Source organism: Mugil cephalus, chromosome 9 (assembly GCF_022458985.1).
Source record: "Mugil cephalus isolate CIBA_MC_2020 chromosome 9, CIBA_Mcephalus_1.1, whole genome shotgun sequence".
Classification (NCBI taxonomy): Eukaryota; Metazoa; Chordata; class Actinopteri; order Mugiliformes; family Mugilidae; genus Mugil; species Mugil cephalus.
The window spans coordinates 15694609-15713548 of record NC_061778.1 but is presented as its reverse complement, the minus strand read 5'-3'; the positions used below and the strand labels follow the sequence as shown (position 1 = coordinate 15713548).

The 18940-nt window shown below is 40.8% G+C and overlaps 1 protein-coding gene across 14 annotated transcripts in view; it reads right to left on the bottom strand.

Annotated features, from left to right (window-relative positions):
• The window catches only part of myo18ab (myosin XVIIIAb), a 93991-nt gene that overhangs the window by 24473 nt on the left and 50578 nt on the right, over positions 1 to 18940 (bottom strand). For all 14 annotated transcript variants that reach the window (XM_047594788.1, XM_047594791.1, XM_047594796.1 and 11 more), the window contains 10 exons: positions 14777 to 14905; positions 10808 to 10951; positions 10204 to 10293; positions 9713 to 9832; positions 5988 to 6099; positions 3875 to 4002; positions 1766 to 1920; positions 1216 to 1339; positions 484 to 591; positions 191 to 283 (listed from right to left, as the gene is read on the bottom strand). In XM_047594788.1, coding sequence (XP_047450744.1) covers positions 191 to 283; positions 484 to 591; positions 1216 to 1339; positions 1766 to 1920; positions 3875 to 4002; positions 5988 to 6099; positions 9713 to 9832; positions 10204 to 10293; positions 10808 to 10951; positions 14777 to 14905 — 1203 coding nt within the window. The remainder of the gene's footprint in view (positions 1 to 190; positions 284 to 483; positions 592 to 1215; positions 1340 to 1765; positions 1921 to 3874; positions 4003 to 5987; positions 6100 to 9712; positions 9833 to 10203; positions 10294 to 10807; positions 10952 to 14776; positions 14906 to 18940) is intronic.

Sequence of the window (18940 nt, the reverse complement as noted above, 5' to 3'; positions counted from 1 at the left end):
ATGAAGCAGGCGGTAGGAGTGGAGTGATGAGGATTAACACTGTGCTTTTTATGCATTACGCTCTCCCTTACAGATAACAATGCTGACAGCAGAGTGTCGAGCTAAAATTCATTGAAAGCAGTGACTGTGTTGTCTAGTGGATGTGTAAATAAGTAACTATAGGGTATGTCAGCATCGTGTTTGTCTGTACCTGTTCCAACATCTGGATGGTGCCGGCCTGCTCATCCAGCTCTTCCTCCTGGTCCTTCACCTTGGCCTCCATGTCGCGAAGCTGTTTCCTCACCTGAACGACGAAGAGTTCACAGTGCAAAGAGTAAGATGCATTTAGCAAAACCACTAAAACACACACTGAGGCAGTGTCTCGGCTGACTTTATTGTTAACAGCATTGTTGCATCGCTGAATGCACAATGGAGCAACGAATACAATAAAACACAGAGAGGAATCATAATCAGGAATGAAAGGAAGAAAGAAAGAAGGAAGACCTTGGCCAGTGATGCCTCGTCCTTGGATTCCTGGGAGTTGAGGTCCTGCAGCTCGGCCTCAAGCTGGTCAAGTTTCAGGTTTACTGCACACATTTCCAGGTCCTTGTCCTACGGGACAGATGGTTAGAGTGAGAACAGACTGGAAGCAATATCAGGAAATGACAACATGGTACAGCAACTGACACAGATTCAAAATATTTTACTCAGATAGGACACACAAATAAAGGCACTGCAAATTAATAATCTATTAAAAGCACGTAGGCATGAGTAGGTATGATTATTTTTGTGTTAATTCTATCCTCTATTTCCCATAACTTATTTTATTCTGTCTTTCCTTTTTGCATTTCTGTAGCAGCTAGTTACAGATGGGACTATAGCACCATGCTGGTGATTATTCTTGAGGTGCCAAACACTATGGGACAGCCTGGAGCCAGAGTTTGTTGCCATCCCGTCCTAAGCACACAGAGAATTCGTTATATTTTCTCACCGGGAGCTAAAGCCATCTGTGGGTTCTTTACTCTTTTAGTGATAAATTATAACAGCATGGATGAAAGAAAATTTCCTGAAATAGCCGCATCCCCCCTCGAAGCATGCGTCCTTTTTGTTTTCGCTAACATGTGCTCCGTCAGTGCACCAGAAGTATGTCCAGTCTGCAGGGACAGTCTGGACCGCACAGACACAGACACAGACACAGACACAGACACAGACACAGACACAGACACAGACACAGACCTCCAGCTGCTGCCGGAGGCTAAAGGCCTCTCCGGTCAACATGTCTTTCTCCCGGGCCAGCTTCTCCCTCAGGCTCTTCTCCCTCTGCACCTCTTCCTGGACGGCACTCAGCTCGCTGTCAAACCTGCACACAAGCATCATCACAGACACACACAACTACTTAACACTGTCCAAACAATTGGAAACCACTACTACGAAACGACATTGTGAGAAGGATTATGACATACTGAATTACTTAAAATGTGCTGAGCTGATCACAAAAAAAGATCCTATATATTATCCCTGTTTTAATGCACAATCAGCAACACACACACACACACAGCCAGAGGGAACGTCCCTTGCTTATAGTGTTGCATAGACACACTGTATAGTAGCTTTATTAATGCGACTGAATTCATTTCTCTGCATCTGCAGAGCGCAAAGCTATAAACAATCTGAAACACAATTCTGTATTCTTGCATATTGCTACTACAGCAACACAGCTCAACATTGTGTGGTAATGTACCAACTACATGCACAGACAAACATGACTCTCTTTGCGTGTACTGACTTCCTCTGTTTCTTCTCCAGGTCGTGGTTGCGGCTCTGTTGGCCCTCCAGGTGAAGTTTGGTGTCCTGCAGCTCAGATGTCAGTCGTTGTGTTTTCTTCTTAAGCTGCTGGATGTTTCGCTGTGACTCCTCGTTGTCGGCCTGCAGGTCACTAATCTGCAACAAAATGAACAAAAGCGACAAATCAAATGAGAAAAGTGCGTAACAGTCTGAGAGACATCCAGGAGAAGAAGCGCAGTGATAATATTCTGAACCGGTGAAATTCACGTGTTTTGTAAGACAAGGTGAAAGCTGCTCTCGTCCACTATTCTTTATACAGGTCAAAGCCTCAGGTGGTGGAGTGTGATAGGCAATTCAATCCCCAACCCCTCCACATGCATCAAGTGTCCCTGGGCAACGCCACTGGACGTGAAGTTGAGCACTTTGCATGGCAGCTTTACCGGTGTGAGGGCGACGTGTGGAAGGGTGGATGTAAAGTGCTTTGAGCACCATTAAGTTAGAGAGGCATGATATAAGTGTCGACCTTACCCTCCTATACAGAACCAGAGAAAGTGTGAAAAAACTATTCTTTTATTTGATCATTTTTCATTTTTATTTTTTTGTATTTTCTCCATTATAGATTAACATGCTGTTTTTATTTTATTTAACACTTCTTATTTATCACTTCTTTCATTTTATCTCCAATATTTTTATTTATACGAGAAATAATACGGGACCTGAGAACACAATTTTGTTCCACCTCATGCTTCTGTGTGGTTGCGGATGACAAACAAAAATCCTTGTCTCCTTGAATGTAAGTTATAAAAAAAACAAGAATAAAACTTTTGAAACTATGTCGTAAAAAGTGTTAAAGCAGAGCACTGCTTCACATTTTAAATTACTTAAATGATTTCTACAAAGGCATTAAAGTCAAAAGTTGCCAGTTAATTTAGAGGTAGTAATTTAGAGGTTATTTCTAACCTCCTTTGCGTATCTGAGATGATTATTTGTGTTGGTAATGAAGGTATAGGGAAAATAATAATTATCTGTAGTTGTTCAGGTTATAGCAACACACACAGTGAAGGTTTGTTGGTCTGGAAAATTTTAAAGGCAGTCGCAAATATCATCCAACCCTGAGATAAAGCAACAATCCAAACCACAAGGTCCCTCTTCTATAAAAGATAAGTTTACTTCGGTTCAGTTGGACTCCACATTGGTCTAATGGTGGTGCTAGATGAGGGTAAGGGCTCAAAGTTAATTAGACAATGACTGGATCAGTTATCCAGACACACACCACCAATAATGATGGCGTAATATATTAAGTCATAGTATCTATCATCTGGGAGCCATGAAAATTTATACAATAATTTTGTACCATTACATCCAATAGGCAGAAAGACACTTGACAGGTGACAAGTAAAGTCACTAGAATGTGTTCTCCAGTGAATGTATGGACACAGTTTCATGACAATTCATCCAGTCACGAAAATCCACACACACTGGCAGACACTACAGGAGTGTGAGAGCATGGACAATCGGACTAAAAATCTGTTTCTAACCACAGGCCATCAGGCTACTGAATCACTGAATCATCACTGATTGACTGCAATTTAAAACACAAACCACCTCATTACCTCATCTGACATTTGGACAACCTAAACAATAATCGCACATTCTGGACGTCACACTGCTGTGAGAGTTTTGCACAACTAATTGCTCGTTATAGTCTTACTCGCTTATTTTATTTACTTATGTTTTTATTATTCGAGTACGTTAATTTTCTTCATTTTAGTTTAGATGTTTTTCTAGTTGTGTGAAAGGAACTGTGTAACGATTTCACTGCTCAGTGTAACCTTTACTGAGTATGTGACAAGAAACTTCTTGAATCCTGAATTGTTGTTGAGATTCGTAAACTCAAATTTCTGCAAATAGTTATTTTACATGACTGCTAGACCTACAACCTTAAGGATGTGGACTTCTGTCTGGTACTTAGGATTCCTGATTTGCATTTGATTGTACCTTGAAATATCCGGGTACAGAGCATGCCGTAATAAATGTTGCATTTAGACAATAAGGATAGAATTTGCTTTCATTCAGTTCTGTATGTAGGTGTATATTAGAGTTGACTCACCCTCCTCTCCAGCTGCCGTTTGTTCTGCTGCTCCACCTCCAGCTTGTCATCGAACTCCTGCTGCAGCCTCTTCTTGGTGAACTCAATCTCCCTGATGGCTCGTTCATATTTCAGCCTCCACTCTCCTCCTGTTACATCAGCACATTCACAGTGTGTTCACATGCCTTATCACGCAAGCTGCAAACCTCCAATGCAACATGTAGACTGCAAAACAGCAACACTCGCACACCAATGTGTGCATCAAAATAAATCTGCTGAGGCCTGAATCTGGATTTCCAAGGACGATTTAACAGACCAATGGTTATGACATTTCTATGCCTTGAATCTCACCTGGCCTAGGCTAAGGACTGGGAGTGGGAAAAAATATCGATATGGCAATATATCGCGATACTTTTTCTTCCGATACAATATCGATCTTGAAATGTCATGTTTTGGGCCAATCATGAACGACTTTCCCACCTCCACCACCACTTTTTTTTATATAAGTGCAATAAATTGGAAATGGATCATCTGGATTAGTATTGTTTTTTGACTCAATTTGTCCAATGAATTATCACTGTCGCCTCATGTACACGTATACAACTTGTATTTTAAGCTGCATTTAGAATATATCAGTGAGCTATGTAGAATATTGCAATATAGAGCAATATCTTTATATCGCAATAATGTATCGTATCGTCTCTCAAGTATCTTGATACGTATCGCGTAGTCCTTGCCAGTACCTACCTCTACTAAGGACAAGTGCAGAGAAACACATCTTTGGTGCAGTCCTTTAAATGCACATACTTTATGTACTGATAAAAGTTTGGTGTGAAAACTGTTTCTCAATTGTGTTGCAGCGTCATTTTACTTAAACTATGGCACAAACAAGTAAAGCCACCGCAACCTATGCAACACAAGTGCACTTTGAGAAATCAATTCTACATTCACAGAGCCTGTGTGCCACACAAAGACAGCTGCCGCCTGTCTGCAGGACCTTTGGAAGTAAATCCTTACTTTATTTTCCACTTTGAACTGATCCATTTGTAATGTACTTCTTTGACATTAGATTTTTCTTGGCTTTTGTCAAGGCATCGATCGGACACCACCCCTGCAGTTCCTGAACCTCGGCTGAAGAACACACACTGGGTTTTACTTACAGTCTGAAAGGGAATTGCTGCTGTTGTCGTATGTGTGTGGGAGCATGTGTTAGTTCATTCAGGGAACAGGGAAAAAAAAAAGGACGAAAAACAGGTTTCCTATTGTGAGAGTGTGCAGAGACCACAGCTCAGCACTCGTTCTGTTCAAAGAAACATGATGTTTGTGCTGCTGACAAACTAAATGTGACACAGGTTTGTGGTCAGTGTGGTTATCTTGTGTTAGGAGTCGGTCTAAATGTTAAATTATTCGACTGACACACAAAATACTGTAAAACTTTTCGAAAATCTGTAAATTCAGTCATATTTTAAGTTCAAATGTTTCTCTAATGTGAGGATTTGCTGCTTTTATTTTATTTGACATCATCTGTGCTTCTCAGTTAAAAACAAGGTGAAAAATAATTTAACAAAGAAAACATTTAATCTGTAATGAAAATAACCATAGGGTGCAGATTTAATTGGAAAGGATTTTTCGAGTTTAAACCTTGGACCAATGCACTGATTCCAAGGTTGATTGCAAATAAGCTGAAACACCATCCAATCGTGTCTGAGCTCCGCAAGCTATGATTCCACTTCACAACCCTGAGTGGGCAGCCCTAGATTACAATACATGAAACATTGCGCCCCGCATACCCTGTTTAGTTTTAATAGGCTGGGAAATATGAATTCTTTATCATTTATAGCGGACGCCATTCTATTTGGTGTCTGAACAGCTATTTACACGGCAATCTGCTAAATGGGTCGTCCCACATCAGCAGCTGTCCATCAAGCTTGATCCGTAAACACTCGCACAGTCCTGAGAAGACATCTAATCAATCAAACACCTGCGTGGGCGGCCGGCAGCTTGAGTTGACTTCTTGTCAATTAGCATTTTTATGAGCTTGTTTTTAAAGCGGCGCGACATAAATATGCGAAGCCTCAGCTGATTGGTAAATACTCCTGCGCTGGTAATGTCTGCGTGTAGGAGGGCTACTAACCTGTGTCGTCATCGTCGATCTCTCCATTAAGTTCAGAAGCCCTGATGAGTCGAGCCTCCATCACCTCCATCTCCATGGACTCCGTCTGTTTCTTCATGCTTTCGAATTTGGCCTGGGGGACGAGGGAGAGGGAGCATTTTCAGTTACAACGTGCAACGCATCCGTCTCCATCAAGGGATTCTTTAGGTTTTCTTGTGTAGGAGCCCGAGCAGGAACATAATAAACACCCCAGAGACCCGCTGGACTCGAATGGTCTGCTCATGATTGATGTGGGATTGAAAATGTTCAGAACAGAGAAAATACAAACGTTGTCTTGATGGGTTTAAAGGTCAGAGCAGGTGGAGTGGCTCTGCTAACAAAATCTTCTAATTTATGACCCCTTTTTTGCCATAAATTTCTCAAAAGTTGATAAAAATAAATTACAGCAGCCCCCAAACAGATGGAGAGATGCATAAACATAAACAACCTATATATATATATATATATATATATATATATATATATATATATACACATACAGATATATATATATACACACCATACACTGTTAGCTTCTCTTCTCCTAATATTGCAGCGTGCCTCTACGATTTCACCCAGGGACTGAATAGGATCTCGGCCAATTACGGGAAAGTCAGCGTGTAATATGCGGCATTGTGATTAGCTCAGCAGCGACAGGGGCGGGGCTTACTGTGTATAGAAGGCTTTGATTGACGGCTCTAGTGTGGCGCCCTATGTGAACCGGTGCGCTGTTGAGACAGCTCCTGTATCGCTGAATGAGTGAAGTGCTGACTGAAAAATAACGTTTTCTGCCTCCATTTATCATTTTACTGAAATATGTCGGATTCATGTTAATGTGTATTTAAAGAAAATTTGATGGGGTAAATAATAATATATATATATAGAAAACCAAAGATTTTGCAACGTCCCTGCAGTACCTCCACGGACCCCCCAGGGGTCCTGTTGAAGACGGCAACTCACAATTTCTTCTTCAATTTATATATTTATATATTTATATTAATATATTTATGAAATTATATTTTTACAGTAATAGTAAACATCTAGACTAAATCTAGTATGACTTTTTTGTTGAACTGAATGTGTAAAGTAGTATTCTAAATTTGGTTATATCACAGATAAAAAAAAAAAATGCCAGTGTCTACATGTGAAAACAATTCCACAAATGTTTACAATGTACATAGATGGTTTAACCAAGTATGTGTGGAGATCTGAATAATCTTGTTAATTATTATCAGTCAGCAGTAACAAGTCACAGGCCTCTTTTTATTGTCATGTCATTTTATAATCTTTGTGTGTAGATGCTTTGCACTTACTTTCAAATGTTACTTTTAAACGTTAACTTTATCCTTGAGGAGGATTTCAGGGGTTCCTGGAGTTAATTTTGAAACCCACTGCAATAGGTTTCTGCAGACTCTCCAAATATGTACATGCATCTGGTCCCCGAATACGGACTGAATATCCACACTGAGCTTCTGCCTCAACCACAAGTTTGAAAAGAAATTTGCATCTCTATAAGCTGGGTAATTTGAAGTCAATCTAACTACCTGAACATTCACAGGAAAAAAAAAGTGTCCCAACAAAGCCAAAAGAAAATGGAAAAACATCATGTCAAATGTGTCAGCGGCAAACTAAATGGACGGTGGGTACGGGGCTAGTGCAGTGGTGGAAAAAATGTCCTGACAACATGATTTCACAATTATAGTCATCTACCTTATAGCTTTTGTGTGTGTGTGCGTGTGTGTGTGTGTGTGTGTGGGCAGGGGAAGAGAACGCTGGTGCAGAAAAATAGGCTTGGAGACTGTGTCCATGTATTGAAGACTTGTGAGTTGGTGTTTCAGAGGAATATGCATTGTGGCCATTTAAGGATCCACTCGCATTGCAAACATCCACTGAAAGAGCTGACGCAATGCTTTCATTTATTAGCCACAGATTTCACTGAAGGTCAGATTCTTTGTACAGTTGCTCTGGTGACATGTTGTTGCCAACTGTACTAGTATTTTCTAATTGCTTTATTCTGAGAAATACTAATAATAAAGTAATTGCTCCAGAACATCTGTTATTCTTTTATTCCAGCTATGATTAATTCAGGTGAGTAATTTTTTTTTTTTTTTTTGTGCTCTTTGGTAAAAACTTTGTGGATAAAAGCAGCTGAGAGTGAAACAGTCATTTTTAATTCCTTCTGACTGACTTGGATTTAGTAATGAACATGTGACTTTTACGAAACTGAACGAAACAATCAAGAGATTGTTTTATATTTGATTATTTTTTAGTGTTTACACATAATTGGTATTGTCAATTTTAACCGGACTAATCAAATGAAATAATACCTCCCGCAGCGCGTCTCAGATTGAATCAATCGCGCGTGTATCGCCACGGATGACTGCATGTGGTTTCAGAACAATCATCGCAGGAGGAGTTTCGTAAGCTGCAGCCTTTTAAATAGATCCTCATAAAAGAAAAGAAAGAGGATGTGCAGACTGAACAACTTTTGTACTGTGTGCAAAGTGCGTGGCACAAAAGTGGTAAAAAAATGTTGGATAGGATAATAATTCACCATAATCCAAAAATTTGGTGTAAATTGTATAAAGTGCTATGTTATTTGCCTCTGTGTGTTGGAGACATGACACATAAAAGGGAGAATTTCTTTTTTTCCCCCCTCTAAACTAGAGGAGTTTTCATTGCATTTAGGGAGTGGAATAAAAGAAAGAGTGAAATTGTTTGCATCTGAGACATTAACAAGACACAACACTCTCTGGTTCATGTAGACCGATGCATAGACTTCACATTAGGAGAGGCAACGAAGACAACACAAAACACTGTTCTGTGGGGAAAGCTCTCTGGAGTCCAGCCCTGCTCTTACCTCGCACTTAGTTTAAATTGCGCTCTCCTGTTGCGGCCACTGATTTTTATTTTTAGAGCAACAATTTTCTCGGCAGGCAGTCTTTGAACAAACAAAGACGGTGCCTGCATCTTTTGGTGGTAACTTACTCGTCACCTGCCCTGCTAGAAACCAGCTAACAATCGGGATTTGAGAGCCACCTAATTCAAAATGGCACATCAAATTCACCTTAATTGTTTGGCGTTCAGCTGTTTGTACAGTTTTAAGCAGTTATTGTGTGATCTGCTGAGTGTGCAACACAGTGAATGTCAGCCTAATCAATTGTGCGCTGGGAGCTCCCGGTGCGTAACTGTCATTCATAATCAGTGTGATCTGCGAGTTTAACACAGGCTTCTGATACAATATGTTAGATTGGCATGCGCCCACGTTTCACTGTGTTTACTCACATTAAATTGCCATAAAACGACTGCAGGATGTGATGTAACCGTGTAAGACATAACACATGTAAGATCTGTCAGTTATTATTTGATATAGTTGAGATAAGGAGACGCCTGGTTACCAGCACTCATCATACGCTCTTTCACCAATTCCTTTGTAGCACTTGGAGACCATGTATGAAGTGAGATTAAGTATTATTTTCCAAGCAGCAGAGGTCCAATATAATCACCTGATTCATATGAAAGTACACACAATGTAAGTAAAGATGATAAAAATGATACATATTATAATATAATGCTGGTAACATGGTCTTCATTTAATAAACAGGATTTCTTCGTAATTATTAGCTGATAAGTGTGTGTGTGTGTGTGTGTGTGTGTGTGTGTGTGTGTGTGTGTGTGTGTGTGTGTGTGTGTGTTTACGACTCTACCTGTAGGTCCTTCATGTCCTTCTCCAGGCGGAGTCTCTCAGAGGTTTCCGTCTCCAGCAGCTGGGAGGCCGACTCCCCGGTGTTGCGCTCATCAGCAAGCTCGGATGACAGCTCGGTGATCTGATGCACCACAGACCCAAAAAGCACATTAAGCGCGAGGCATTCACCTGTGTTAATGTGTCGCTCAGACGAAACAGTTAAGAACTGTGACACTGAGCTTTAGTCAAGTTTGGGGGTTTCATCCATAACTCGCTACTGATGAGTTACAGCTCTCACCAGTTATTTCAGACGGCGATAAACTACATTACATTACACACTGCTGTACGGTAAAGGTTAAGGTTACATCGAGGTTATACTTAAAGCACTTGGTTTAGATGATTAATGTATAACCTTGGGGAGTGCAATGCAGTATGTCAGTGGAAGGTCCACACAAAGATTGAAACACAAGTTTGTGTGTGGTTGTTTGTGTAAGCGCGTGCATGTGTGTTTACCCGGCTCTCTAGACGGTCACTGTTGAGTCTCAGCTCATTTCTTTCCTTTTCCACCTTCTCCAGCTTGTGCTTCAGCTGCTGGATCTCTTCCTGATAGGGATAACATGGAAGTGTTGGAGGTATTCATACATACATACATACATACATGCATACATGAGTGCAAATGGAGTAAATATAGATGGGTGTTTTCCCTGTGCACTATTTGTTATGGACTATTTTATAGACATGATGCAGTTTCATTGATTAAATGTTAACACTGAGCAAAGACTGCTTTAAAAAGCAATCCTCCAGCAAAGTTTGTCAATTACTGTTCAATACTGCTGAATTACTAAAGTAGGAATTGTCATGAAAAAAGAATAACACAGTGCAGAAAATGTTCTGATGTTAATATTGTTCAACGTCTACTGAACATCTATGTTTGCTGTCAAAAATCCATCAGTGTCATACTCCACCTGCTGTTTCATGTCTAATGGCCGTTGCTGTTCCTCTAAGGAAATCAGTTTAAAAGCCCACAATCTTCTTACCGACATGTTTGAATGTGTGTGTGTGTGTGTGTGTGTGTGTGTGTGTGTGTGTGTGTGTGTGTGTGTGTGTGTGAACTCACGTCCTTGCCACGAATCTGTTCCTCAGTGAGCTGCACCTCTATCAGCGGCCTGACGGTGGTGAAGAGCTTCCACCACGGCCAGCCTTTGACGCCCCGGTTCTTCTTTATGTTCTTCTGGATGCAGCGGATGGCCAGGTCCTGGATCTGTAACACAAGCACACGTTTTGTAGTCGCATTTGGAACAGACCGGCGGCACAAAGGTACGCTTTTTGCCGTGAGAGCACTTCTTTTTTTTGGAAGAAGCGTAATGGATTGTAACCGAAGATAATGGCTGTGACTTCACACAATGAGGCAATGTCGGAAGCTTAAACGCCATTTATCACAGTTAAACCAATTATATTAGACAGGCTTTAGCGGAGTATTTTATATAGTTACTTTTGTGACCTTGTATTTTGTATCAAAAAATTCTCTGGTTGTCTAGTCAGTCTACTTGTCTAGGAGTCAGTTAATATGCGCTGAAAGTCGAGTCACAGTAGAAAGTAATGCTTTCCAACAATGAGATCTATGTTTTTGACCTGAATACATATTGTAGCGCCATTTTTCTTAACTCAAAGGAAGCGATGGAGGCTATTCTGCCAGTTTGTTGAAGCCAGAACATGTGTTGGCTGGAGCCCACACCGTCACCGTAGACACTGTCGGTCTGACATTACTAAGATGCTATGAGATCACAATATTTACAGAGACCAATGACCAAAAATTAACTGTGTAACAACAAAATGTGTAGGAATTAAGGACCGTAGACGGTTGTCAGGCAATACAATGTCCGTGGAATCGCTCGCAACATAGTTAACAGCAAGAAACAGTACTAGGCTTGATGAGCAAATTGTGAAATATTTATCTGATCCATTTAACTTTGTTTTTCTCCAACGACATGTCCAATTCTCACATTCTTCCTGGCACACCTAAAAAGAGAAACGTCCCCACACGCTCTTTTCTTTATTTAGACTCACACCTACATTTAAACTCTTCACACAGTCAAAAAAAGAGAACTCAGAAATGGTATGATCTGATCAAGCAGCAGGGTTTGTAGCTCCTTAAAGCTGTTTCCAGATATAACATTTCAATATGCTTTTCAGCTAGAGCTAGAAAGGAACGACATAGAAGTCAGTTGTCAGTAAAATAACCATCTATTTAGAGAAAACTGGACATATTTGCAGCCCAGAATCCGACAAGATTTACCATCCTAAATCTAGGATAAGATGACTCAGTGTTGATATTTACTTACTATTCTTCTCCTTCTCCTATAACTTCTACTTACGCTTCATGCCATCCAAGCAGAGGGTCCCTCCTCTGTTATTCAGCATGTTTACATCGATATGATTACCTGATGACCAGGTTACTAAGGTAATCAGAGAACGTGTTTACCTGCACTTCAGTAACCTGGTTACTGTGAACCAAGTCGGTATTTTGAACAAGCAACAGAAGACAATGGATTGAATAATTACAATATAGAGATTATCTCTCCTTTCATTTACTTGTTGTGCTCCTACTTTCCAACAAATAAATCTGAGTTTTAGAGGAAGTTTTAACACTCATCTGAAAGACATCTTCAATTCTAATTAAAAACTGAAAAAAAAAAATCAAAAACCCTCAGACTAGTCAAGGGTTGCCAGAGCATAACAGCAGCAGTGGAGAAAAGCACACTGCTGTGCTTCCACGCTGATGAAAAGAAAAAGGGATAACATGTCGTGAGAAGATGGAGGGATGGAGAATTTCTGCCTGAATGAAGAGTTTTTTTGGAGTTCTTCTGCAGAACTGCTATGCTGTTGTTGTTTCATGCTACGACGCAGGGGTCACGCAATACGTCGGGAACGTTAGAAGGTAAAGGTGCTGGTAGATTGATAAAAATGTTTTAGATGTCAGTCTAAAAACGTGCAAGCTGCTGCAAAACTCTAGCAAGCTAAGTAGCTTTTACTGACTAAAGAGTGGGTATAGAAAATAGTGGGTGCCGAATCAAGTAAGGACCAAAAACTTAACACTTCCACGTTTATATTGTGCCATAAGTGTTGATATATAGATAGAGGTAGATAGGTAGATCATTCTGACTTGGATTCTGTAAATGTAGCTTGCCCTAAAACCTGCTATAGTACATCTAGAATCTCAAACCATGTGTGCAGAGTTAAGAATTTGACATGTTTAAATCCGTGCGGTGTCTAAAGAAGCATCTACGTGTGGACCAAGCTTTTGTGTGTTTAGTTGCTAACAACAACTCACCAGCAGTAGGTCAGACACTTCTGTTTTTTTCCAAACACTCATCAACTACTTCTATGAGAATGCCAGTGTAAGACGATCTTTGACTATAAAGGAAACTATGGTCCACTGCCCTCTACCTCTCCTTTACACCTGGCACGCGGCGGGTCGCTACATTTTAAACACACAAACACACACACCCATCAAGATGTCTGTCTGAGCCCACCTGTTCCTAGTGGTGGAGGTGTTGTGGGGGGGTTCTGTCTTCAGGCAACTATTTAATTAGGCTCAGTTTTGGCCGGCTCGAAGTGGGATCCCCAACGTTCCTCCACTCTCAGCCGACTGCAGGGCTTCAAAGCAGCCAGCCACTGGATATCGTTACTGTTCTTCCATAGTGAAGCTCACATAAGTTTCATTTTCATGAAATCAAAGGTTTCTTTTGTAAGCCCCGGTTCTCTGAGTAGGACGAGGAAGAAGCCTCGCTACGGCGTGCAACTCCTCCTGTGTCACCAGCACATATAGCATTACTGCATGACTCGGCGTCTAAGTCATGACATTGATCACGATGAACGACAACCTGATACTGCTAAGTCCATATATTTTTGGACCCCGACACAAATTTTGTAATGGTGGCTGTTCACCAAAACATATTCAAGATGCAGTTATAGAAAAAAAGGCTAAAAAAAAAAAACTTGCATTTAATTTCAAGGTGTTCCCATTCAAATAGGCGGGGAAGTGGTCCTCTCTCTTTCAATGGACCAGGGTTAATCGGTCAGCTGACTGTTTCATGGGCAGGCGTGGAGTATTTCTTTCATTATTTATTCATCAATTAAGCAGGTGAAAGGACTAGAGTTGATTTTGGAAGTTGTTGCTGTGCACCCACAGTAACAAAAGTCAAAGAAGTCCATCAGAGACATGGCAGCAACATCAGGAGTGACCAAATTAATTGTTTGGCACAGGGGAAAAAAACACACTGATGAGTTTGGCAGCTTAAAAAAGGCCTGGACGCACAAAGAAGACGACAGTACTGGATTGTCAGATTCTGTGTGATGCCGACCACCGTGGTGCTTTAGAAACCAAGTCTGAGACAGCACAAACATGACTATAAAATGCACTACAGCAACTAATTCCTTGCAGAGTTCAGAAAAAATGCCCCCCCCCCTTCCAATTATACGAGATTACAATGTACCCTAAGTGAAAAGACTCAAAAAGAGTCCTTCAGGGAAGACGGAGTAGTGAAGTGAAACCAAATGCCCTTGAAAAGTAATAGCTGGAGATGGAAAAAATGTGCCCTGTGCAGCAAGAAAAAATAAGCTGGAACACACACACACACACACACACACACACACACATTTACAAGGTACTTATCTACCATACACATAAAAACAAATTAACTGTGTTAAAATGAGAAAAGGTCCAACTCTGGCAGAAAACAACACCACACACACACACACACATGCAGAAAAGAAAACGGCAAATTCCTCTAAAAGCGTAAGAATCCAAAGAGCTTATTTGATTACAATATAAATCTCCTTTTGAACTTTGAACTCCTTTTTCATTCCCTGGGAACTGACCGATAAAAACCAGCCTGGCTGCACCTTTACTAGCTCTTTCATAGTGCTTGTTTTTTTTTAAATGTATCGTACATCAACGTCAGGACGTATCAATTCTGTAAAGAAGTTGTAATAATGTTTGAACTGATTCTTTAAAGGTAGGTCAAAAATATTTTTAAGCCGCAGTGGTACTTAAGCTCGTACCCTCTGTGTGGAGCAGTCTCACCTTCCTCTTTTTGAAGGCCTGTCTGGCCAGGTATCCCCTGCAGGCAGCCTGGAACAGAGTGATGTTCCTCCTGGTCTGGATGTCCCGCTGCTCCTCCAGCCTGGGTAGAGTCCCTGCTCTGAAGAACACCTGAGGATGGAGAGTTAAGACGCAGTTAGATGTAATTCCTCTCTACACAGGGCTAAGTGGAGTTTACAAATATAGCGGTTACATACAACTACAATTATCCGTCATTAGTGGGAAGATTGGTCTTCTACAACCTGTTAGAATAATCCAACCAAGACAAGACAGACAGAGACTTTTAGTACTTCTGTTTTTACACATTGGACATTGTGCTCTTTAGCACAGACAAACAACAAATAACTCTGATTATATTACGTTAAGGGAACAATGCCAAATTGTGATTAACAATTCAAAATAATCATTTTGATACCTGACTGACTTTGGTTGCTTTATTATTAAAACACATCTGTATAAAGAGTGTATTATTATGGGCGTCCAGTGTCCAAAGGGTGCGGTGCTGAAAGCACAAGAGAAAATGACCCCTAAACACCGACATTTGGACACTTGAAGACTGAAATATTGTGGAACAAATGAGATGGTTGCTCTTGCTTTTTTCATTTTTCACAAAAATCGCAATGAATTGAATATTTTTCCCCTATCACTTGTCTGGGTTGTTGGTGTTTTCATCCCCCTACTTTCTTTGAAAGAACCAGTGAAGCTCATACTTCAATCTCATCTTTTATAAAAAGAGAGAAGAGATAAGTACAAATAATATAGTGGCTCATCTTGGGGACAGATGTGGCCTTCCTGAAGGAAACATCCCAGAAAACAAGCTCACAAACATCTCCATATAAACGTAGGTTGGCAATCTACTTTTAATCTGATCAACTCACAAGATTTATTTAGCAAAAATGGTCACGTCACTTCATCTGACATGATCTCGGCAGATCCAAATGGTAGCTTTATTACAGTAAGGGGAAAATCTAGCTCTGACTTCTTTAGTTTAACTAGATGATTATACTAAAGGAGTTAACGATGTTTGAAAGTTTAAAACCATTTACAACTTCTCATTGTTGAGCTAAAACTAGGGACCATGGGAACAGCAGCGCAGATGAATTTGCTCATTGTGTTTTTTTAAATGAACTTGACAGTACACGTCTTTTCCTTCCAGCAACTGCAACTTGATATCAAGGAAAATCCCAGCTCGCCTATTGTTCCCCTAACAAGTTATTTACCCTGTTACTCCTCTCACAGCTCCGATAGCTCTCTACAAGAAAACAGAGCAAGCAAACAAGTCAGCAATGACAGTATTTGTGGTTGCTTCTCCATCTCCGCAATTTTCTAACTGTTAATTAAGATGGAAAACACGCAGAGGAAAGGTTAGCTGAGGAGGTTCGGAGATACAAATATTTGTATGACTTGTCTTCGGTCAAAGTTTCAAGTGAAAAGTGAAGCAGGAAATAGAAACAAAATTAACCCGACTGGCAAAAAACGACACACTGACCAACCCAGACTGACCCAACATCTGTTCATGTCTGTACATGCAACCTGGGATGTCCTGATCTAATGAGGTGTCTAGGTGAGCTTAGTATGATTCCTTGTTCAAGAAAATCCTTACTTATATCATACTGCCTTTTATGCACCTATGTCCAAGTGTGATTAAATATTTCTGAGGTTTTACTTTCATATTATCATTTAGCGTTTTTTGCAAATGCAATAAAGATCAGTCAATTGATGCAAGTCAAGTCTGATAGATCATATAACACTTCCTGTATTTGACCATTGACTATATGTACTCACACACATGGATACATCTTATCAAATGGCAAAAACTCTAAATACAAAGTCTCATTTTTTCTTTGTGTTGTTCACGTTATTACTTAACTCCCTTGACGTCAAGACCAACTCTGTGATGTCCCTGGTCTTATCATTGTAGTCTCATCTAAGTGTATTCCACTTCCATAGCTTTTGAATAGCAGCAGTGCTTTTCCTTGACTGGTAATGAGTGCACAATGTCACTTTTGACTTTAAAGAAGGACTGACCGTGGTCCCCCCTGTGACAGACTACATCACAACCCCTCTAAATCCTCCTCCCAGACAATCGCGTCAATGTGAGTGTGTGCGCGCGTCCGTTCCTTGGTCCGGAATGAGCTGCCATCTCTTTGTGGAAGTAGATTCATTAGAGTTTAAGTGTTGTGGTGTCCTTCCAAGGATTCGAGGACTTAACTGTTCCTAACTTTGACTGTCATTTGCAAAATTGGCTGAGCAAATGAGAAGCTGTGGTCATGAATTAAGGTGGTTGTTTAGATGTCTCGCAGGCCTTGTGGCTTCTCTGTGTTATATGTGCATGTACCCGATAACCTAGGCAAGTTTTTTTTTTGCAGATACACTGATCGTTGAAGAACAAGCATACATGTCTGTGGATTTTCGAAGTCTCCCAGGTACAGGAACATGCAAATTACACAAAGAAAGGCCCCAGCTGACCTATGGCATAGCAGTGCCTCCCATTATACCACTGGGCCGTCCTCAATTAAGTATAAAAACACCACCTTCTCCCTACCACCATATATAAATTTTGCTCCTGAAGTAAAGGCTGCTGGCAGATGATGTCATAATAATCTGGGAAGTGATAACACATATGGTTGATGTGAACTCCTCAGAGACACAACGGGGACGGTTTAGTGGTTTAATATCATCATATCAGATCACAAACCACACACCACTTCTCAGCGAACAACAGGGACAGATTCACAAGGAGTGGTGGGTCATCTGACAGCCTGGAGAACATGCAGCCTCCCTCCACAACCCACACATTATGTGTCATCAGTTGAAGGAGAGTCACAACACAACTGAGGTACACAACGTTGTACGGCCATTTACAGCGGACAGCAAAAAGAGCTGCTAACCACCGCTGTGCTTTTATTCCACTGGACATTTGATAATTTAAAAAAGATGCAGAGGTACTGCAGCAGAATACTGTACAATCAGCTGCTGCAGCAGAACAATGGATCAATGCGCGCTGCTGTTTAAAAACCACTAACAGCACCGTTTGTTGTATGTGACCCAAAAAGCCTGGGCAGGCGTTAAATATAAACTGTAACACGTAATGAGCTGGGAAGTCGTTCTCCCACACAGAAGGTACACAAGTTATTTTTCACCACTGTGGAGCTCAGCTTATAATACTAACTCAATACGAAGCTTAATGTCAAGGCTGCGTTTTATATGAGGGATTTATATACTTATTGAATACTCATATTCAATTATTTCACACCAACAAAGTCGTGGAGAGATGATGAGAATGATGACATGCGTGCAGCATATAGAGATGGTTTTAGGATTTTTATTTAATTAATATGTTGTATAAAATGTCTAATCTAGATGTAATCAGTAAGTTTGAGTGAAACAAAGAGTTTGCTTATCCCTAACCCAGACGTAGGGGTGTTATTTCTAAATCACATGACGTCTCCAGGCTTCAGTCTTTAACTTCCACATCTAGCCACAACCAGACACCAAAGTGACAAAATATATTACTTCAAAGTATATTTAACTAACTTCAAACAATGAAACAGGTGATGAGGTTATAAAGACCATGCACCAGACCCATAAACCCTTTCACTTCCACTGCCAGAGGCCAGCGGGGGTGCAGGGGAATGTAACAGGGAATCACTGAAAACAGTGGGTTTTTCTAAGTAAATGAGGCAAATCTGTGCTTACGCAGAGGGGAAATCAGTTGAGTAGGCAGATGCATTGTGTGCTCCCACTGCCTAAGGAATGTAATCACAATCTGCCCAGACCACCTCCAAACAAGGTCAGAGCGACGCGTTTTCTCAAGTGGGTTTTCAAGTGGGCGCCATGAGCGCGTTCGCAGCCGCACTTTCAAATGGCCGCTTTAGATCTGATCACTCATGCGACGCAAAGGCGCACCAGTCCGTGCTTGTTTCCGTGGAGAAGTATTGAGGTTATGTCCAGGTTAAACCACAGAGGAGCACGCTGCATTTCATGTTTGTTTTCGTGCCACATGTAAGTTTGCGCTGAAGGGAACTTACGCATCGTCTGCTGCACACTAGGTTGGAAAAATTAATTTTGTGATATAAAGGATTGTTTCGCCATCATCACACCGTTTCTCCAAGGAGAAGTGGGTCCTCCATACTTCAGAGGAGC